This window comes from Lissotriton helveticus, chromosome 1_1 (genome assembly GCF_964261635.1).
Source record: "Lissotriton helveticus chromosome 1_1, aLisHel1.1, whole genome shotgun sequence".
Taxonomy (NCBI): Eukaryota; Metazoa; Chordata; class Amphibia; order Caudata; family Salamandridae; genus Lissotriton; species Lissotriton helveticus.
Window position 1 is genome coordinate 528,786,092 of NC_136057.1, and position 23,852 is coordinate 528,809,943.

At 43.5% G+C, this 23,852-nt stretch overlaps 1 protein-coding gene across 2 annotated transcripts in view; it reads right to left on the minus strand.

Moving 5' to 3' along the window:
* Positions 1-23,852, minus strand: part of CWF19L1 (CWF19 like cell cycle control factor 1) — a 162,828-nt gene that overhangs the window by 118,662 nt on the left and 20,314 nt on the right. Inside the window, exons 2-4 of one of the 2 annotated variants that reach the window (XM_078673992.1) lie at positions 23,715-23,799; positions 9,116-9,200; positions 1,750-1,851 (exon numbers count right to left, since the gene is read on the minus strand). In XM_078673992.1, coding sequence (XP_078530118.1) covers positions 1,750-1,851; positions 9,116-9,200; positions 23,715-23,799 — 272 coding nt within the window. The remainder of the gene's footprint in view (positions 1-1,749; positions 1,852-9,115; positions 9,201-23,714; positions 23,800-23,852) is intronic. The other variant, XM_078673993.1, reaches the window with a different exon arrangement.

The following is a 23,852-nucleotide window of genomic DNA, read 5'->3' on the forward strand; positions in this document are numbered from 1 at the left end:
GTTAAAACTAAATGAGATCTTATCCACCTATCATCCCTTTGAGATTGTGCATATTTTTTTGGGTGGTTCTTCAACTATATGGAATGTTCAATGTAATGCACGGAAATGTATAGATCTGTATATAGCCATTTCTTTTCGGATAATTACAACCAATTGGAAGGATACTTCAAAGATTTTATATAATGCTTGGTGGAACCTGTTGTCATCACCACAGACTTGACCGTGCCTTTGCCACCACTGTACCTTTACTAATCAAAAGATATTTGTTATGGTCACCACTGACTGATTTTCTTTCCAGACAGGTTTTCTGAATTTTTTTCCTCAATTTTACCCTTTTTCTCCCCTATCTTTTAATAACGTTTATTATTGCTTTTCATTTCTATTTCCCTACAGTAATTTCAGGTATTGATGTATTCTAGGCTGCCTTATCTCTCCTCCGCTTTTCCCTTTCCTTCTTCTCTTCTCCCCCCCCAAAAAAAAACCCCAAATACCTTTAAAAAGCTTTGTTCCTTGGTATAGTCGTTAGATCCCTATTAGGGATGGAGTTCCATAATATTGCATTTTATTACTCTTATCTTTTTTCATTGCCATTTGTTTCTGTAATAATGTTTTACTTTGTATATCTTATTCAATAAAGCTTTCTAAACTTAAAAAAAGAAGCCAATCAAATAATAAATATGGGGGTAGCCAGTAGGACTTTCAGACTTTCTTACATTACGCTTAGAAAGTTGATGTGTCAAGTTAGAAAAGTGAATTCTAGGCTTCACAAAGTGGTGTTGTGTATCCATATCACAGTTTGTGCATGCCAAAACATTCATTAATGCTTTGTGTCTGTGGCATACGTTATTTTATTGTTCATGAGAGGAGATGTTCTTCATGGTCATTGTGTCTGTTTTTTAGCCATTTACTGGCCTTGTATTCCTTCTATAATGTGTTTCACCGGAGTCAGCAAATACCCAGCATTGTTTGGTAAACACTTGGTTGGGTTTTTCCACATTCATTTGCTTAGACATTTAGGTCTTTCGAACACAGTAATTTACATTATTATCATTTTGTATCCCATTGAAGTGTTTGGGTGCTGCGAGATGAGGACTCTTAAACCCACGTGACCTTATCAGTTAGGTATAGTTGGTTATTTCTCTGGTGGTCGGGGCTTTGATGTCCAGGTTCATAGCCCAATGCATCAGTTACACTTTATTTCATTATGTTTTTGTAAAGCACTGCTAACCATCGTGCAGTGGCTTCAGAGAGCTTTGAGTGAAGGTAATGAAGGGTAGGTGGCAGCAATTTAGCCAACCAAGTGCCAGTGTTTGCTAGTCTAACTTCTCGTCAATTTAAACCAAAGTAAGGTGTTTAAGACTTAGTCAGTTCAGCAATATCTTTCTTGCTACAGCTGAGAATCAATAGCTGTTGCTGGTCTTAGGCGTCCGACTGGCAGGACGTCTTGGCAAGCAGAAAGTGGGACTTCTTGTTCTGGAATAAACTTTTGCAAGTATGAGAGGAACTAAAAATCTATAAACCTAATTAGAATAGATAGCACCAAACGTAATGTCATAGGTGCTCCAGATACTGCAAGCTTATTACGTAAATGTGTCATGCTGTATAAACTGAAATCGAGTGAATTACAGTCACAATATTGCTAAATACTGAAAGTTAGAGTGGTGTTTGAGGACAATAGATGTGGCAAAATAAATATTAACAATTCTTGCTACTTTCAAATACCAAAACGTTTGTTTATTAAATACATACCCAAGTACGTTATGTTTTCCGCCAGTTCGCATCCATCAGCCTCTTCAAAATATTTTACTGTATCCTGATTATTGGCACCCAAAACGTAAGTATGAATAGGAGCTGACAAAAGAAATGATTTTTTTTTAGAGGAATAGCAAATCTGATGTAATGGTTTTAGTGAACAGACAAGGGTGCAGCCAACATGGCACTGTGGTCAGGTTCAGAAACAACTACAAGACCCATCCTGTGCTATTGGGTGTATAGTGTTCTGGTGTCTGGTGATCACTATCAGGAACAACTGAGTCCAAGGTAGTGGCACCAGCTGGTCCTGCTCAACCAAAGCCTGGCTGGGTCTCTGAAAGGTCACTGAATTTGTGGCAATATCATTCACAGTCCAGGCCTATGCCTCAGAAATAACACAACAGCTAAGGCAAAGTGCATCTTATGTTAATAGAATTTGCTAAAGCACAGCATCAGTCCAGATCTGGAAGAGAAAACATGCATCCTAGGACCGGTTTTGGGGTATAACCTCTCATCAACCGTACCTGACGCTTCTCTCACTTCACACTTCTCGTCTTTCTATTGTTTTACATATCATCCATGTTTCCAGTTATCATAGAATTAACCTTCAATAGTTTGCAACTCCCCTAAAGTCAAGTTAGTGGCATTCATGCGATACTGGTTCTTAAGCCTGAAATCTATGCTGCAGTTCGTAGATTCAGTTTTAGCATTCAGTCTGGGCCTACAGTTCCAAGCATTCCTAGCGTTTCGACTGAAAATATGCAATTAGATGGATGACACCCCCTGCCATGATGAAACCCGGCCACTAACCTCTAGGAAATAGTACAAAACTACCACTAATTTGATTGGCCCTTGCAGAGAAGCCACTTTTAACTGTGTGAAAAAACCATGCAGCCTGATGCAGATCTGTACCCAGTACTAAACGCATGCATGGTAGGACAAAATACTTCTGTGCTCCTCTACCTGCAGCTTGTACCACGGCCATAATCACACTTGCACTTTGCTGATTTTACTTGCTTTTTTTCTCTCAACACTCCTGTCTTTGGATGTGCACTTTCTAGCTATGCTTAACTGGTCTGTTTTGTCTGAGGCGTTTCTTACGTCGGTTGCCAGTTCTCAGATGTGAGCTTTAACTTTATACTAAACCTCTCGTTGTTACTGAAATAAAAAAAGAAAGCACGACTTTACAGAATAGAAAAATTAAAGCAAGACACCCCTATCAGCCAACTGCAACCAGCTATTTATGCCGAACTACTGAAAAATGTAATTGTAATAGCTGCGAAGCGGCACCTTTGTGTTTTGTGACATCTTTAGTCACTACTGGCTTTTTAGTTAATCACAAGTGCATTCCAGAGAAGGGATTTTGAGCGGAACTAAAAAGAACATCACAGCAGAGCCCAGTTCCTTGAGAAAGGGAGGTTTATGTTTTTATCCACTGGCATGCCTTCTGAGATGGGAAATTAATCATAGACCTGGTGATCTCAAATTGACTACTGGGGCAGAATTAAAACAACGTGGCTACTCAAACCTTAAAAGCCATGTTTCAGACATCCTCAGTAGGGGCCAGATGTAGGAGCCCAAATACCGGTCGGTAACGGCCGTTACCGACCGGTATTTGGTGATTGAGATGTAGGGGCATCATTTTACCGATTCGGTAAATTTACCGAATCTGTAAAATACCGAATCGGTATTTTTACCGAATCTGTAATTTCCAGATGTAGGTGGGACTCTTCTGAGTCCCAAAGGCCTTTCAGAATCGGTATTTTACCACACAATCCAATTGGGTGGTAAAATACCGAATCCAGGTGTGCATGCACATGTGTGCATGCACACCTATGCCATGTGACAGACAGACATGCCCTTAGGGCATGTCTGTGTGCCACATGCCACACATGCCTGTATTTGGGGTGCTAGAGGGTGTCAAAGTGACACCCCCTGCACTCTTGCTGAAATCGGTATTTACCGATTCTGTAAATACCGATTCGGTAATGCCCATTGATTCCTATGGGCTTCAATGCCCATAGGAATCAATGGGCATTACCGAATCGGTATTTACAGAATCCGTAAATACCGAATCTTGACGATTCGGTATTTACCGAGTCTGTATTACCTACACCCCCCTCCCCCCCTCTATTTTACCACTTCTTAAATACCGAATCGGTATGATTCAGTATTTAAGAAGTGGTAAAATAGAATTACCTACATCTGGCCCTAGATCTTTAAATACCTAGAGGACCCCGTAAAAAAGTTGAAAGACCCCCCACCCCCAGCAGGCCCTCCAGATAACCACCAAGGACTATCGTCCCGCACTCAGAGGCTATTAGCTGAAAATCAGAGACTCCAAGATGGGCCCACAATATCCCATTTGTTTACCTACGGCTCAGAGACCATGCCACCCATCCGGCACCTCAAGGAGGGCTTTGCAAATCTTTCAGCTATGTCCCAAGACCATGATCTGCCATCGAACACACCCCAGCCAGCCTGCAACCACCTCTGACACAACACATACCCTTTGAGGGCATGCTGAAAATCTAAGGAAGCTAGTAGCGAGGTTACAGGGCTACTGGTCTTCATATATCCATTTTCTATCATTCAATATCCGAGTCCGCACTAAAACTACCTTCGGCTGGTCATTACACACCACAGGATGCACTGCAAACTCTCAGTCAACCTTCAGAAACCTCAACAAGGCCATCAAAGAACCTCACTTGGCCCATAGCGACCCTTTGACACCCTTCAGACACTCGCAGTCCCCTCACAGACACTGCCTGCTACCAGTTTCCCAGCGACTAACAGCTATCATTCAAGCAATCCAATGTATTCCCCCAATTAGACTACTGCCTACTGCCCCTGCTATCAAAGGACCCAGCAAGTCCTTAGGCAATAGCAGAGACATCCAGTCTGCATATAGGTACCACCAATAAGTACTGAGACACCACTCTAACACTTATGGTCTACCGTCTGAGACCTCAGACAATTAACTCTTAGAGACCCTAGGACCCCGATAACCCTGCGACTGAAAGCATATACCTGCAGCTTGCTGTAACACCGCTAATCTACCCTCAGAGATACTCAGAGACCCTCACATGCCACTTTCTATACTGCAGCAGTATATATATATATAAATCTCATGTGAAACATTGTTTGGAGACCTAGTTATCTTAGGCCATGTAATTAATGGATGGCATTAGATTAATTTCCTGACAACTCAACATTATGGGTTTTGACGCATTTAACTTGAGGCACTTTGATATTGTCCACTGTTTTCAAGTGTGCAGAATGTCTAATAGAGCCCCACTTCTCATTGAAATACATACAACCTCTTTCGGATCCTTAATTAATTATTTTTTAACCCTGTGGATTTGAAGATTGCCCCAACAAGTTTACATTCAAATGATTAACCATTTTTCTTGGAAACGTGAAAATAGTGCTAGCCGATAACAGAGTTGATAGATCCATTGCTGTCAGCATGATCTCACAGAAAAGACCAGATACTCTCCAGTTTACTCACAGACCAAATGCGAGACTAAATCTGCTCACCGTATGCATCCCTGCTGAAAGACGAGCAAAAGGATTAAGAATATACAAGGGTTAATCGGTGTCCACACTCTGGACATCAGATACTATACACTGGACATCTGAGAGACAAATGTCCAACTCCAGACTAGAGAACTTATGATGCCATAGCAATGGCTCCACTGCCAGTGGAAACAATAAAATGGATAATGGGCAATCGTATTGGATGCCCTACTCTATCCTCTACTGGCAGGAGTATTTCTGTCCTAAGTAGGCGGTGGAGACTTTATTGGACCAAATCTGATCGTTTCTAGAACAGCATATAAGTGCTCAGACAACGGAGTTGAAAGCATTCTCCATATCCAAGAAGTCAACTGACCACTACGGGTCTCCATTAAAAACCACATACATCAACCAGCTTGCAAGCACCTCTGGTTAGGTTAGGAGACATGCTGCATCCCAGAACAAATCTTTTATGAATGGGATGCATCAACACAAGCAGTACTTTTCTTATTTTAATCACAAGCTCCTGCTCTAGGAGCATACAGCCTAGGTTTCATAAAGATCTGTCTGAGCAACTGTCTGTGCATCTTTGCTCAGCTTAGGAAGGATCTCCACTAAGGCATCATTTGTAGATTATTAGTGTGAATCTAGTTCCTGTGACGTGTTACAGAACTCCAGTAGTCTATGGAGTAATTAAGCACAATACATTATGAAGAACTCCAATGAGAGGCCATTAACGCAGGGGTATCCCCTCTGCCCATATTTCATACTGCATAGAGCAGCTCATGTACAGTAACTAGAAGATCAAGCCAGTCTATATGAGGCTAAGCTAATATTCGCCAATTGGCACTAGACAAGTAACCAGCATCCTGTTCCAAATGCTGGTTTCGGCCAAGTACAGACATATTATAATAGTCCTATATTATTTATCATAATTTAAATATGGACCAAGACACAACTTCTGTCTTTCATAACTAGTAGTTCTGGTCTTATATACTCAGTGTGGGTTAGATTAGCTAAACATTCACCCATTCTATCACCTCCTTGAGTGCACAAACAGTATAACATTTAAAATTCAGATACTTAAGTGAAGTAACTTTGCATTATAAGGCCCCTAGTGTGCTACACTGGTGTGGTGTTGAGGTTAAATGACACGAGGAGAGAAACTCATTAAAACACAAATAACTTCTTTCTCTACATTACACAAACAAATACAACCACATATAAACCACAGCAGATCTTTGAATTATTTTGGTGGTACTCTGGGCTCCACATGAATTGGGAAAAATCCATGCAATATCAACTGACAACTTGGACCCCACCATGAACATCTCGAGTTTCGATAGCTGAGAATTGCTGGAGCGTGGGTCTTTTTATCACGCATGAACCGGGTAAGTTCTTTAGCTGCAACCTACGTAGTTTTCTCTGTAAATTCAAAGAGAATGAGAGTCACTGGAGAGGACTGACACTTTTGCTCTTGGGACGTGTAGCACTGTTTAAAATGATGGTGTTACTAAAGTTCCTTAGATATGAGGATTATGGAGAATGTTCCGAGGAGTCTAACTTTGAATGAGAACTAAGAAATGATGGTGTAGCGTAATGATTTCTTTTTTAGAACTTGTCAATGTCTCCATGACTATGGCAGTGGTGCGAATGGCATGGAAGAATGCCATCATCCCTCTTTTGAAAAAAACCCTCTTTCGATGTAGCCCAGCCCGAAAACTATCGCCCCATCTCTCTGCTACCTTTTCTATCTAAGATAGTGGTGAAACATGTAAATAATCTCCTGAAAAATTTCTTAGAACAAAACCACAGTTTAGACACATCTCAGAATGGTTTTAGACCTTCCTACAGTACGGAATCCGCTCTTCTGATAGTAACGGAGAACCTACACAGTGCTGCACAGGACGGCAGCTCTCAGGCACGGATTGTTTTAGAATTAAGCGCCGCTTTTGATGTGGTCTCCTATGCGGTGCTGCCATGACGACTTCATAAATTAGGAGTACGTGACAAAGCCTTGACTTGATTTGCCTCCAAGTGATTGGTCTTTCCAACTGATATTCACCCCCTCCCCCCACCTTTTTGCTTCATCTCAAAGAGCGTTGGTACAAGGCATCCCTCAGGGTTCGTCTCTAAGCTATATATAATGTATATGTCAGGCCATTAGCTTATGTGGTAAAGCCTTTAGGGATCTTATTGGGCCCCTATGCGGACGATAGCCAACTTGTCGTCCATCTATCCGCTGGTATGACCAAAGACATAGTTGACTTTCAACATTTTTTACCTCAGTCGGCAGCTGGATGCACAATAACTGTTTCAAGTTGAATGCCAATAAAACTGCGATCCTCCTGCTGGGTAAAGAGACTCATCTTTGGGGTGATAGGTGGCCTGAGGGGTTTGGGACCTTGAAAAGCCTAAAACCCGTTGTCAGATTCTTTACTCGACAAGTCAATCAACTGATTATACAGTCACTGATCAGTTTACACCTGGACTACTGTAGCATTCTAGATTTTGGCGCAAAAGATGTTATAAATCGGTTACAGACTGTCCAGAATGCAGCTGCCAGACAAATTTCTCTCTCCTCAAATTGTGTTCTGTCTCGCGTCTACTCTGTAAATTCCAATGGCTGCCCATTGAAAAGCATACACAATTCAAAGCCCTGTGCATTTCCCACAAGATTCTTAACAAGCAAGGGTCCCTTTGTTTGGCTGCCTTGATGCAACCATATCTGCCTACCAGGGCCCTGCGCTCAGAAGACATGAATCTAGCCTCTGTACCTCCCATTACAAAAGCCAGAAAGGAAGGACGCTCTTTTTGAGCTCTATTGGAATACTCTGCCGCCTCAGTTAAGAAAGACTCAAAATGATCTGAGCTTCCGAAATAACACCTGGCTGTTTTTAGTTTAGGCTGCTCTCGGTCTTCTTATGTGATGCTTTGGCACAACATTATGTTTTTTGTCGTTCTAGTAATTAGTGCTGGAAACACCGTTTCAGGGCAGCTATGCACTTTAAAAATTGTGTTAACATAACAATAAACGGAGAATGAACTTGCAACGGTCTTTAAACCTCAGGTTCAGTAGAAGAGGTAGCCCTAGATATTGGCTACAGACCCAACACTAGTATTATTAGGACATTTTCATCCATCCTGCTGGGCTGCAACTGTGAAAGAAACTGCAATTTGTTACACTAAACATGAACGATCAATATAATAATAGAATAGAAAAATAACTGAGTTCCACAAAATATCAAATGTAGAATGAGGAAATTACCATTTTACGGTACTTAATTTATTCTTTCCCCATCTTAATTTGCCAATCAAGCATTACCTTTCAAAAAAGTGTAGAACCCACTGTTATTTCCAACACGGCACACAATAGATCCCTGAACACTCAAGCCTTCTTCAATACTAAGATCTTTATTTTGGTAACCTTTTTGAAAATTCATTGTTTTGGATGCTTTACATGGAGTAATTCTTGCTTTTGTACCCAATTGTTTCAATATATAGCCATCAGAAGAATATACGTGTATTATGAGACAACAGAAACCCCGTGTTGACAACAGAAACCCCGACCAGTTATGTAAATATAGAGGCCAACATCTCTTTGCAAAACTATAAGTGTAAATGTATGGTATGCGTACATTTACAAGACTTTGTGAAAAACATTTAAATATTCACCTGTACGTTTACTGGAGCTGGATTATAATAATGCACTATTTTGTCTTAACACAAATCTTAATACTTCAAACCAAGAATGGTTAGCTTGCATTATTCAAATGATCAGTGTTCATTAAAGAAAGGTGCAGCGTCATCGAAAATGGTTGTTGCTCCAGTTTTATATTCTTACCTTTTTTAGCGCCTGTTTTATATTCTTTCCACTCAACCTCAGTTGCTGGGTTTGTGCTAAAGAAATTTCCTACACACAGTAGCAACTAAAAACAACAAAAAACATAAAACTGTAAAAAACTGCAATGGGAATAATAAAACTAAGCATTGAAAACTGCAACTGGAGTTTAATGGCTCCCACAAGCATCTCTCCACTCATTCTTTGCTGGTACATTTCATCTAACTAATCCCGCCCCTAATTCCGTGCCCATCTCGATCACATGAATACAGTTTATCAGTGATCAAACAGACAAAAATTATTTTTCTACAGCCATTACCTAAAATATGTTCAGAAGGGACAATCTATGCCATCTTTTAAAATACATATACAAACAATGAATGTAAATGTAACTCAATTGCATAATAAATGAATAACCTGAAAACCTGCCATGGGTCTTGCATTAATGGACTTTTCACACCATGGATATTAAAAACGAAAGTCAACTATATGCTCAAATTAATTATGGAAAATGTTACTTTCCTTTAACTATGTTTGCAGCATGCAGTGCTGTAGACTCACATGCTCTACAAACTGCAGACGTATATAGTGGCGCACGGAATATTACAAGTTCTTTTTCCACGAAAGAGTGCTTTTCGTTTTGAGGTGATTAGTAATACAACCCATGAAATCCAAAAAGCATATTGACTTCCTCAGAATGTGTAGTTTCTGCAATACAGAAAGCGTGTGTACACACACCCCTAACCCTCCCCCCCCCATACTTCTGATGGTCGCCGGTACGTAGTTATAGTTAGAACCATGTTTCCATAGGAAAAGTGTTTTCTGACTTGCCTATATCTTTGGCTGTGATTGACGAATCTTCCCCAAAAAAGTGCCCTGGTGATTATAGCTGTGCATGGAAAGTTTTGGGGGTGATCAGTCAAGCCAGGGCTGAGAAAAAGGGGAGCGGTGAGGTAAAAAAAATTGCATTTCCCATGTTAATTCGGGTTGACTCTTTAGACACGCCTGCAGCCTGAACCACTTGACAGAATTAACCAACATTTGGCAGAAAGGTAGATTTTGTTCTGCAGATCACACTTTGTTATTTGGTCTAAATCCATGCAGTAGTTTAAGAAATTAAAGGAAATCCAGATTTTTATATCTGGGCAGGGCTTGAGCACAGATAACACGATGAAATCCGATTGGCAGTCAGCACCTCAACCACAAAGTGATGGCAGCCATATTATGACCAACATACATGATAGCACCCCATTGAAATGCATTGTAGTGAATGGCAGATTTGGAGGGTCACAAAAAGGAGAACGTATAAAGGGTCATACATTTTAGATACAATATAAATCATTTGTTGCCCAGGTAATTTTGTCCGGTGAAAAAGCCATCTGCTGAGAGAAACCAGTTTTAGCATGATTTTCCCATAGAGGTTATAGAAGGTGCTCGAGAAGATAAAATGAGAGCAAATTTTCTGTAAATTCACACTATGTTTCTCAGCCATATGAGAATGAAGTCTGGCTTTCTCAGTAAAACATGTACTTCCAACAGCAGCAGCCTGCCCGTTGATTCTGGTGTGTTCTACTGCAGCCTCCCAGAGTGTTCTAAAGAACAACTAGAGTGCTAACAGTCTTACGTATGACAAAAGTGTGGCACACCTGAAGCCATCTTGATTGAATCAAACTGGTAAAACTCATCACATTTAATTCATATAGAAACACAATAAGGGGTTTCATTTTGCCATAGACATTATGTATGGTTGGTGCTGTAGAAAAAAAAAAAAAAAAAAAAAAAATCAGGGCACGTTTTAAGTGAGTTCTCAAATATCTTTCTCTTCTATTTCATCAAAACATTTTGACATTTAGTCTGAAATATGCACTTTCAACACCGGCAGCAGACTGCCAGTTCACTCTCTCGTGATCAGCAGTTTACTACAGTGTTCTAATGAGCGACCAGAACAGGCGTCCCCAATAAGTAGCGTGAGCTACCAGTAGCTCTCCAATCTACCTATGAGTTTAGCTCTCCTGTATGCAGTCCAGCCTACTACTATGTAAGCTTTTGCTTGGGTGAATTATATGTATACTAAAATTAAAAAGTTTGTATTCAAGTCAAAAACGTATGTATTTTCAGAACTCAAACTGATGTTTGGAGAAAAAAAATAGATGAATTTTCAAAATGTTTAACGCTATTATATGAGTTGTAGAGATTGATTACTAATATTTAAATCTTGGTGCCAGGAAAATTAAAGCTATGGTTTGTATGTAGTGCTCATGCAATATTTCTACTCAAATTGTCAAAGCCTTTTTTTAGGTCTCGCCTAGGTAGCGCGCATGCGCTGCTCTAGGAAGGCCTTTAGCCATCGGTCTGCTCCTTTTCAAGCACACTCGTGCTTGTGCTGGCATCCACCTTGCAGGAGCGAGCAGCGGCGCGTGTGGTAATTGAAATCATATGGCTCTCGCGCAGCCGCTGCTTGCTCCCGCAAGGCGGATGCCAGAACAAGCACGAGTGCACTTGCCTGCTCTTTCACGCTTGCCTGCTCTGTCACACTCCCACCCACTGGTTGGCTTTAAAATTCTGGTCACACTACGAAGTTCAGCCGTCACTGCAGTACACCTTTCAATACACCTTATTTCACGCATGTGCGCAGAAATGAGTCATAATACAAATGTAACTTAATTTTTACACATATTAAAGTGTCAGATAACTCAAAGAATTTCGCAATTCGTACTACGCGTGCCCCTCAAAGAGCGCACACTGGTGAAACTGAAACGCTGTCTAGCATGGGGCATTTTTGTCCGAAACACTTCCCCTAGGTGCTAGGCGTCGTATAAAAGGAGCTCTGGTGAAGGTTTCAAAGCGGACATCATGGAATAGAGATAGACTCAATGTAAAGGAGTCAGTACAGGACATTGGCTTAAAGTAATTAAGGGCAGACATCCAGTGTAACTTTTGGCAGCAAAACTCATCCATATTTATTCCGTTATCGACTGCTGGTCAGGTTGCTTTTTGTTGTAAAGAAGGCAGGTGATTGAGTGCATGCGGTTACGAGCAACACGAGCGTGCGCACCGCTCACGGTCTCTCGCTCTCTCCAGACACCGCTCGCTGCAGTCTCGAGACCGACACCCTCTCTCTGCCGGTGCAACTTCACCGAGGGTTCAGCAGCTCCACTGGTGCCGACTCTCTGTGGGAACAGTGCCTCAACCGGTGGAGTCTCTCACAAGCGTTATCTTTGAACTGGCCCAGTGTTTCCACTCAGCGATGTCTCTCTCCTGATGCAGTCAGTCTCTTCACTTGCGCAACGTTTCCTCTTATTTAGTCTCTCTGGAGCGCGCTCTCTCTGCGAGTATAGTCTCACATGTGGTCTCTCAAAACGCAGTCTCTACTGGTGCAGTTTTTATTTGAAGGCACCTTCTCCATGGGTGCTTTCGGTGCGCGGTCTCGTAATCTCACACAGGAAGCCACATCTACAAACATCTGAGGACAGAGCAGAAATATTTCAGAGCACCGCTCGGAGGGGGGCAAAGGAGTGAGAACTAACTACATACCGAGCCCGAGAGAGCAGTTAAGTGCCCACAGCTGCATGTTTCCTGTCAGCTCTTTAGTCACAGACACTGTATGGTCTCCACTTTTACCCTCATTCTCTCATTACAACAGTAGTTCTGTGTTTGTCACTAGCAGCGTTTCACTTCACTGTTGGTCACCTTCACTTCAGCTAAAAAATGGTCCATTGCAGCCAATTCCCTTTCTGTTGGGAAGATGTATTGTAGGGTGAGTACTCCCATGCTCAGCTCTTATAAGGACAGCAGTGCTATCCTCACAAGTTATAAACATATCCTGACAGCGTACTAACCCCTCCCCACCACCGATGACTGCGCTTGCCTGAGGCATGCTACCTTGGCGGGGTTGGTGCAGATATCAGAAGGGGTGCTCGGGTGAGTCACATCCGATGCCACCTACTGATCCTCTCACATCACCGGAGGAGCTGCATGGAGGGTGCCATGCAGCTGTCGTGGGTGCACCAGTGGCGGCTCCAGGGGAATGGGGGAAAAGTAAATGCTAAGGACACATGGGCGCAACCACGCCAGACCCTCCTGAGACCAGGACTTAAGTTCTTCTTAGCGAGCTCCGTTTGCCTAAGTGGGCTCCCCAATACCGGTTGCCTCGGGGGTACCGCTTCTGTTGGAAAAGAGGACACTTGGGCCAGGACCTCACAACAGAAGCCACTGCTGGGCCTTAACTCCTATTAGGAGCCGCAATTAGCTCACCCAGCCTGTGGCTCGTTCGGAGCAGACTAACCGCACCTTGGTGCCCAATCAGAGCTTACCCATTTCCCATGCTGGTGCTCATTGCTTGTGGAAAAGCGTGGTGGAGGACGGCCCTGGCAACTCGGAGCGAGTAAACAGGGGCTAGTCTTGAGGCCCAAGGATGGGGGGGATGGGACTAAGATATTGTCGTTGACCACATGGAGACAGATAGGTAACCAGCAATCCTCAACTAGCACAGGGGCTGTGAAACTCAAGAAGCACACAGGTAAATCTGAGGCCATCCTCCAGGCCATCCTCAACGCCAAAGCTACTTTGGAGCACAAAATGGATGTACTGGCTCTAGAGATCGGGCTACTCAGAGGAGACCACAAAAAAACTTTTATTAAGTAGAGTTTAATGTATCTCCTCTAGCATCAATGTGTTCCTCTGTGCAGGATATGCAGTTACAGCTCCAGCTGCTTTGAGAGGAGGTGCAATACTTAAAAATTAGAGTGATTGAAGCAGAGGGACGCTCTAGCATAAACAGTGGGCACATCGTGGGTCTACTGGAAAGGGTGGAAGGTCCTAATATTGATGTCTACCTAAAGAACTGGCTGACACATGCAGTACTTGAGGCCAAACACTCCGCTTTTTCTCAGTTGAACAAGCAGAGGGTCCCAAACTGGCTGCCACTCTTGGGAGCCTCAACAAGCCTGTACTGGTGCTGCTCTTTAATTACGACAACAAGGATCACATTCTGCAGGTCTTTAGCAAGAAACTATGGACAGTTGAAAACTTTGCAGTACATATTTTCCCAGATTACAGAATGTAGGTCAGGAAGAGGTGTGAATCATTTTTCGAGGTCCAGAATCAACTCGGGCAAAATAACCTGCGTTATTCCCTGATGCTCCCAACTAAGCTACATGTCGCAGAATGAGAAATAACTAACTTGGAACTTCATCACCCCAACAGATGCCAAGGCATGGCTTCAAACTAAAGGGGAGGGGGGGGTCAACACCGATTCATCACTCTGGCGCTGAAGGGCCCAGGGGGTAGGGGGTATCGGGGAACGGGACGCGGATACCAGCGCACCAGGAGACTACAAGGTAGACCCAACACAGAGAAAGCCATCAAAGAACAAATGAGGAACTGGGATCCCAAAGTAGCTCAGAGAGGTAGCCGGCATGGTACAAGGCTCTTCAGTCTGACACGGAAGGAGTGTACATAGACGTTATGACTGCCCTGAGACATGGACCAGATCTTACGCCAAGGATTGCTGATACAGTTGTTTATGCTTGGTATATGTATGCTCAACTTGTCCCTAGGCTTCAGGTCCATGTAAATTCCAATTAGATGAGGATAGCGGTCCAGGCAAAGTGGTACTACTAAAAAACTCTCACACATGTCTGTATGTTGGGGGAACCTACTCACTTGACTGGAACAGACCAGGATGGGCTCTTGCAATCAGCCTATGCGGCGGACCACCCTCATTTTCAAAGATAGATTTGTTTACTGCACAAGTTCACAGTGAATGCCACATGGCAGGGCAGCTTCTTTGGCTCAGTCAGGGATGGGGAGTTTGGGGTTTTAATGTTTACGAACTGGGTTAGACCACTGTGTTATTTGGTGCATGTGGGCTGCTGTGGGTAGAGGCGGTACGGAGTAGGGAACTGATGTATCGATAACCTCCATTCAACGAGGATTATGACAAAACTCAATAATGGAGTTTTCCCCGCTACATTGTTTTGACCTGGAAAGCTAGGGGCATGGCCACTCCCACGAAGCGCTATAGAGTGCACACTTACCTCAAGAGGTGCCATATTCACTTTACTTAACTAGAATAGACACATTTAACAGACTCTGAACTGTCAAAATTACAGAAGCACTTACTCTAGCTATGCCAGAGAGGTGCTCAAATGAGAGGCACCTGGAGTCTCATTCACAATGGCCACTAAGCGAGTGGATGCGACTGTAGATGCACAGTGCTTGAGGGAGTGTTAGATGGGGCCCCTCTCATTCAGATAGCTGTTTACGGACCAAATCAGAGCTTTTCCTTGTACTGGTCCACTCTTACCCCATCCCTACCAGTTAATGAACAAGCAAGTGGCATATGGGGGTGGGAAGGGTGTGCTGTGTGACAAACTGCATACCTGATGTCTTAATGGACCGTTCAACACCACTGCTTCAGGAGGCTCAATCCCTTGCTGTCACAAAATGTCTTCAACAATGGGCACAAGACAACCATGTGGTAAACGAATGGCAGGGAGTGCTCGTTCGTCTCTGGAGTGCATGCCCTTCGCGCACGCATAGACCTTTCTTTCTGTACTATTGCAGGGAGAGTGACAGGCGAAGAATATTCAGAATGCACAATGGAGGAAAGTGCACCTTTTTGACATGGTCACCCTGCACTTTTCGCATGGTAAATTAAGTGATTTCAACTGAAAGGGCACTGCGTTCCTGCTAACCAGGTCCACAGAGCCAGAGCGCTCACCCAAAACTGTACAATTGGTCCCCCAATTAGCAAAAGCTTTTGCACCCTCTGTAAGTCCCTAGTAAATGGTACCCTGGTACCTACGGTCTGAGGTGCTAAAGAGGGTCCCTAAGGGCAGCAACACAAATTATTCCACCTTAAAGGGCCCCTCACCAAGCACATTGAAGACTGCTAATCCAGGTTGCGTGTCTTGGTGCAGACAAAAGTGAAAACATGAGATGTCACACATCCCTGTGTGCCATGTCCCCTACCACTGAATGCATTATTTTTAAGTGACCCCTACAGCAGGACTCACAGCCCTAAAGCAAGGTGCTGAATATTTCTTGTGAGGGCATACCTGCATGAGCATATATTCCCCTGTGCTGGTCAGTCCTATTCCTGCCAGTACAAGTGACAAGTGAAGCCATCTTGGGACTTGTGCAGGACAATAGTGTAAAACAAGTTACTCCGCTACATGATGGCTTCACTGAAAATAGGGATGTTTGGAATCAAACACGGACCTGCAGTAGACATCGGCACGCCTGAAACTGTACAGTAAGCCACACCACCAGTCACACACCCCAAAGGGGGCATCTTTTACACCTTACAAAAAAACAGCACCTCTTGGCAGAGGTAACAAGTCTAGAAGTACAGGATTACAACTGCTAGCGCATAGAAAACTGCCCTCAGCTTCTCGTGCACAGCTTGCTTCAATGTTTAGGGATAGTTGGAGGGTGAAGCAGCCTGAAGAATTACTTGGTTCATGTCATGACAGTTCATTATTGTGGGGCATGTGTGCAAGGAACCTACAGCACTTTCAGATTGGAGAAGGGCTCCGTTTCTTCAGGCGATTATTCAGTGACCTAACTGAAGGCAACAGACTGCCATCCTGAGCCAAGATCCTAGGATACCTGCTGATCTGGTTGTTTGACAAGGTAATGCAGATACTGAAGTGTGTGTGGTGGGATGCACAGGGGAGTGCTGGCATTAGGTGTGATGATCTGTGGGTAATTCTGGTTGTGTTCATAAGACCGTGTGCACCACCTCCTCAAACCCCACCTGGTATTACGTTAAGGGCACACCTACCCATCAACCACAGCATGGGTGTCCAGTGAGCCAATGGTCCAGATCTTGTTTCTTTATAATTTTGTCCCATTCCCTGTGACACAGGCTGGAAGAAATGCAGTCTGCATTACAGTGAGGGGCATGGTAGGACAAGCACGAACATCGCTCCAGATGGGTTCAGGACATCTCAGGTTAGTGCATCTGACAAAGATTCAGTTGGTGATGAAACAGATGACCAGAAGTATAATGTCGGGGCTAGATGACTTCCCAGTAGAATTTTCCGCAACTTATTCTGTGGGACTTGCCCCCAGGCAACTAAATACATATGTGGCAACCAAGAAGATGGGACGCTTGCCTGCCTCGTTAAGAGCAGAATGGACTAGAGCTCTGCTAAAGCTGGATAGAGATCTGCTGAGGACGTCCTATCCCTGCTCTCACTACTAAATTTAGATTAAAAAATGCTGGGGAAGGTGTTGGTGAACTGTTTGATACCAATCGTCCAGACTAGAATACATCAGGATCAAAATGGCTTTATTTCTGGAAGAAATACTTTTGGGACCTTTATTCAGAGTTATGGACTGGACTACGAGATACCGGGTGGAGCACTGGGTTGCATCCTCAGATGTTGAGAAAGTGTTTGACACACTGAGTTGACCACTTATGATTGGGGCCCTGCAGAGAACGGGACTGGGACTAGAATTTAACCACTGGGGTCATCCTATATACGAACCGCTGACAAGAGTTCGTACAGGTGTGACAATACCAGAGGCACTGCAGATAGGTTGGGGAACCACATAGGATGCCTCTTTCGCTCATAATTTTTGCACTAGAGATACAGCCTTTTGCAGGTCTTCTGAAAGCAAAAGGCCTTGTTTGGAGAATATCAGTGGAAGGGGATAAGCATATAGTGGCATATATGCCGACAATGCTCTGATCTTAATTCACATCACCATCCACAGTGGTGGTCTGGTTTTTCCATGTGTCTGTTAAATGACTTTGGCACATCGTTAGAGAAGAGATATTAACTGGGACAAGTCCTGCTTATGCCCTTTAGTTAATATACCAGACAGATGTTCGGTTTGCTTCTGCACAGAGGAGCAGCAACTGGAACTCAGGGCCATCAAGTACCTGGGTGTTAACATCTTCCATAACAAGAAGTGTCTGATCAGCGGCAAGTTTGGCAGAGAACGGACCTTGATTAGACAAACCTTGCCTTTTTTTAATGCCCCCACCGGTGAGAAACAGTATGTTGCATAGGAGTGGTACTGCCCAGACTATTATATTTCTTAGCGGACCTCCTAAATGGCACTAAGGAAATCCTTCTTTGCAGACCTGCACTCACTACTCACTTCTTTGATCTGGGGCATAGAGAGCAGTTATGTGGCCGCTCAAGAAATTATGTGTGCCACTCGAGAGGGGGTGGCCTCAGAGCCCCTCCCTACTAACTATGTTATCCAGCTGCACAGGTCCAACGGCCCATGAGATGGTGTACAGCAACACACGGCATGGAGACACTGGGCATAAGGGCATGATTGGAGGGACAACCCATACTAGATCAGTTGATGAGCACAGATAAGAAGAAAGGAGACTACCATGCTTTACTGAAAGCGGCGAAGTAGTACTGGAGGTCCTATGCAAACAGAAGATCAGATCGACTCCCCTAGTATGCACCAGAGTTGCCTCTGTGGTCCCTATCAGAGTGCACCAGACTGAAGAGGATATATGGCGTACAAGCTTGGAACGAGACAGGCAGACTGAGGGGGAACCAGCGAGCCTTCACTGACCTCCCAAGAGGTATACAATGTGGGTGCAGGTCAATCCATGCTGTGTGATGCCTGGTGCAGCAAGCAACCCTCATCTGGACTGCGAGGCAGAAGATTCCAGATAGCTCACTAGGTTTACAGGTACTGCTATGCATGGTATTGTCAAAAGGGAGCTCATCTTCCTACCTGTACTCCGCATGGTTATAATCACTGAGGTGTCGACTTGAGGGCTGGAAGGAACGGGGGAAGTGCACATTGGACTCGAACTGTCCTCCAGCAATTGGACACAATGCCTAAGCAGTGTGAAGCTAATCTCTAAAAATTCCTGAAATATACACAGTTTAACTACCTCTATAACACATATCTGACCCCCCCAACCCCAAGAGGCTAGGGCAGATATTCATGGGGGCTTTGACGACATGCCCCAGATGTGCTGCTGCAGAGATGGACTTTAGCTCACTCATAATGGCTTTCTGGGAGGGGTACTAGGCTACTTGTTTGACTTGTTAGAAAGGTTGGTCCTCCCCCTCGATCCCTACACCCCCCTCCCCCCCCAAAAAAAAACAGACATGCCTACTGAGGGTAACAGTGTGCAACAAACAAAGCATGTCAGTAAATGTATTAACCTCACACTTGCACTGGTGAAGCAATGCATCACGATGCCTTGGAAAGTAGCGACAGCCCGAGGCTTCGAGGAATGGTTAAGAGACCTGCACAAATGGGCATATGAAGAAATTGATGTACTACCAGGACCCCAGGCTATGGGAGGGTACAGAACCAGATATGTACAATGGGATGGAAAAATTGGTAGCTAATTCAGACCTCAGACCTCCCTGAAATCAAACTCACACCAACACATCCTATAGGGATGGTGAGCGACGTGGTTGAAGCTACACTGGTGCTCAAAAGCCTAGAACTGACCTACTAACACTGGTCGCCCTGCAGATACCACAGTTCTTCCATGAGGGATCCAATTGATTCACATCCCCGCTGTCCCCTTTGCAGACGAGACAAGCTCACTAAAGGCTTAGGTCCCCAGCAACAGAATTAAGTTGGTGCTACACCCATGCCTTGCAGCCTCAATCACGCGTATTCTTTTGCTGTATTAGAGTGCTGGGTTTCCTGTGCCCTGGATGAACGCTTTTTGCCCCCCCTCGCTGTGTGGACTAATAAATAATGGATCCTGGGGTGCAGAACTGAATTTCTTCCCAGCCCGTTTAATAATCGCCGTCATTTTCACGAGGCTCTTGAAGGTTTCAGTGGAATACTTAAGCACAGGCAGGAACTGATTAGATTTCTCAGCTTCAGAGTGTCTCAATGTGGAAGTTGTGCTCCTCTTCTATCTGTAATGGGATGTATTGTTGAGCAGTGACCAGTATGAAAATGTTATCTTCTGAAGAGACTGGGAGACTGGGTAAGTTTTCAGTGGTATGTCATCCTGGACATCTACCCTATAACGCTGTCACACACTGTCATGCTGGTCGCCTGGCCCAAGATCTTGATATGGTGCAAGAAGTTTGGCAGAAATAGCCACATCCATTTATTTATTTAGAGTTTTATATAGTGTTAACAAGACCCTTTCATGCATTACAGGACAAGCAAAACCGGCACATAATAATAATAATAATAATAATAATAATAATAATAATATAGTACAGCCAGAACTATTATACTTACCATATCATGAAGAACAATATTTGCATGCACAGATGGGTAGAAGAGAGTCTAACAATTCCCCGTTTGAGCGTAGTCTGAAGGTGGAGTAACGTAGTGTAAATGAAGGAGAGTGACATAGGAGAGAGAACAATGCAAGTCACTGCTGACAGGGGCGGGGGGAGACGATCAAGAAGAGAGGAAGGTTAAGTTTTCAGTGGGTGGTGAATTTGCTGAATAATAGCATTTGTCCTTCTTTCTTTAAGAGGGATGTGGAAGGTTGTATCTGATCTTGGGAGGGAGAGCGTTCCAGATTCTGGGAGTAGTTCTGTAAACGGATCGTTAGTAAGTTTTTTTCTTGAATTTTTGCAGCTTAAGTAGTAGGGAGCTTGAACTTCTTGGATATCTGCTTCCAACCGAGAGGGTCAGTTTTTGAGCCAGGTGGGAAGGTGTATTGTGGTGCAATCCTTTAGGAGTCATGCATGCAATTTTGAGTTGGATTCTAGCTTCATAGGGTAGCCATTTTAGAGATTGAAGGTCTGGGTGATGTGATCTTATTGGATTCCACGATGAGCCTAGCTGCTGCATTTAGCGGTGCAAGTTATGTTTTCGAGAGACCAGCAAAGGTAGAGTCATCTAGTTTCGGAAGCACAAGAGATGGAACTGCTGTTTTGAGGTCTGCCAGGGGGAGAAAAGGTTTAAGTTTCCTTAGAAGATGCATGGATGGTGAGACCCCTGGTGGTGGCAATGATGTTTTTTTTGCATGGAGAGGGCTCTGTCCAAGGATATGCCTAGGGATTTAGCAAAGTCAACTATGTGTGTGGAGCAGTTATTGGCAGTAAGATGTGGAAGGCAGTCTTTGATATTAGTGGACATGGAGGACAGTGAGATCAATAAGAATTCCATTATTAGGGAACTGAGTTCGATGTGATTTAGAGACAGCAAGTGTTGCGTATTTGTCAAGGTGAGATGGAGGATACTGATGTCAGGCAAAGTGATTTTCATTTAAAGTTGAGCATTGTCCACATACATCTGGTAGGAGATGTGGGTGAAATTGAGGATTTCTATTAGGTACTCCATTTATCGGTTAAACAGTGTCGGGGAGAGAACACAGCCTTTGGGTATGCCCAGCATCATAGGTGACTGGTCGAAGAGAACTTGGTGGATTAGTATGTGACAAGATCTGTTGTGTAGGAAAGAGTAGAACCACTTAGGAACTGTGCCGGAGAGACCCCTTTATGTTCCAGAAGGTTTAAGAGGGTATAATGATTGATAGCGTCAAATGCCACCGACAGGTCAAGCAGAATTAAAAGGCACGATTCATTCTGGTCGAGTGAACCTAGGGCATTGTCAACAATGTGGATCATGGCAATTCCAGTCCTATGGCCCGTTTGAAAACTCGGTTGGCATCGGGCAAGGAGTTGGAATTGCTCAATGCGATTTCAAAGCTGCAAGTGTACACACATTTTTCTGAGAGTTTGGCCTTAGTTAGGATGTTGGTGATAGGGCGGTATTTATTGGGATCTGACTGGGGTGATTTGTTTTTTTTTTAGGATGCGAGTAACCTGGCTGCTTTTTAGGCAGTCGGGTAAGGAATCTTGAGTGTGTGAGGCATTAATTATAATGGTCCAAAAAGGAAGATTGAATATACCATTTTCGTCAAAGGTTCTTAAGCTGGACCAGACTGCGTTATTTTTAGGTGTGAGGGGGTTTTCTCTGGCATGCTTCCAGATCAAGAGAGGTGGAGAATTGGGTGTGGGAGGTTGGGTGGTAAGAGTTTCAAATCCTTATGGTTATCATTGGCGATTAGAGTGTTTTTTTCAGCGCAAAAGGAAGCAAAGGTTTCACAGCTGGGTGGCACTTTGCTGTCCGAGGAGATGGTCTCTTTTTCGTACTGACCGGTATTTGATGATCTCCAACAGTTTTTTGGGTCGGTTAGTTGACATGTAGAATTGATTTGATTTTTGAAGAAAGTTGCTGTGGATACCCTAATGGGCCTATTATAGGCACTATGTCTTAGTCTTAGGAGTTTACAATTGATCAGAGAGGGAGTATGTCCACAAGTTCTTTGTGCGAGATATCAACGTACTTCATTAAGGTTTACATTTAACCAGGGGTTGGATCTTTGACGGGATTCTCTTAAGTTGTTTGAGGGCAAGTGTGTACATGATATCAGACATGGAATTAACATGGAGGTCCGGAGCATCTTGCATCCAGGGGGGGCAGGAGCAAGGTGTCGGTACTAAGAGCTGAAAAGGAGAGTGAGTTGATGTTACGGGTGTCACAGACTCAGTGTTTGGCTTTCACAGGTTGGTCCTTAGATATAGGGGTTTGTTCAAATCTAAATCTAAATCCTTAATCTCAAGAGTTACTCAGGACACTTCTGAGTAATCAACAAGTACTTGATAAATCCTAAATGATTTACGATCTAACACCAAGGTTTTAACTAAGCACTACTCTAATAAGAACACTCTGGAACAAAATGTACATATACACTATGGAGTTAAGATGCTGCCACTACTGCAAGTCTTGTGAGAGTCCCATGACACTCTGAGAATTGTTGTTTGTCGTCTTGACTCCACTTACGTGTTCCGCTGCAGCTGTGAAGTCGCATACCAAGTGGCACCCGTGCCCGGCAAATAATACTGATCTCCTCCGCAGCAGAGGATTCAAGCATCTCTTAAGTTTGTAAGAGTGAATCTCTGTTCCCGTATGGCATACACAGGAGAGTGTGGGTCCCAAATCATGACAGTATCATGAGTTCCCTTGAAAATGAAAGCACTACTTCGTAGAAAAAACGATTTGTAATGTTCCGACCCCAACACTAGATTTATTTTGAGGCATAAGGACCAGGCATAAGATGCAGAAACATACTGTTCTGTATTGGGGGCCTTTCATTTGCTAGGAGTGGTTCTCAACCCAGTTGGATACATATCCCCCCAAACAAAGGTAATTCTTCACTGTCCCAAAGAGAAAATGTAAGTATAGTCAAGCAAGAAAGAACTTGTAACTACACGGTACAAATCAGCTGCATAACTGCTGTATTTAATCCTGAAAAAGAGGCTGGGATCTCTGCAGTAAAGGTCCTACTCTTTTTGCATGTAAATGCTCGGTGGTACTAGAAGTACTCTGCTGGCAAACACACTGTGCCAAGACTGAACTCTTTTAGCCTCATGATTTGTGCTATGTACAAATCTTTTCTAATCAGGATTGTCATAATGATTCTATTTTTCCTGGATATGAGCCTTCTGTCTGGAAATGTTTCAAAGGCATCACTGAAGTGCCAACATCCACATCTACTTCTCGATCTAAGTACTGAGCTACACAGTGAAAAAGCAAGGTTAATAATGTGCCTGCCATAGTTTTAACTGTCTGAATATTAGCTTTCTTGATGTAAAACAAAATGAAAATCTCTTACATCAAACTGACCACTTTTCTTTTGAATAGCCCGCACTCTGTTGAACAATATATCAAACTTTCCGTCCACATCCCCACAGGCCAATCTAAAGGGAAAAGAAAAGGCAAAACAAAAATAAAACATTTTTTGTGCAAAAAA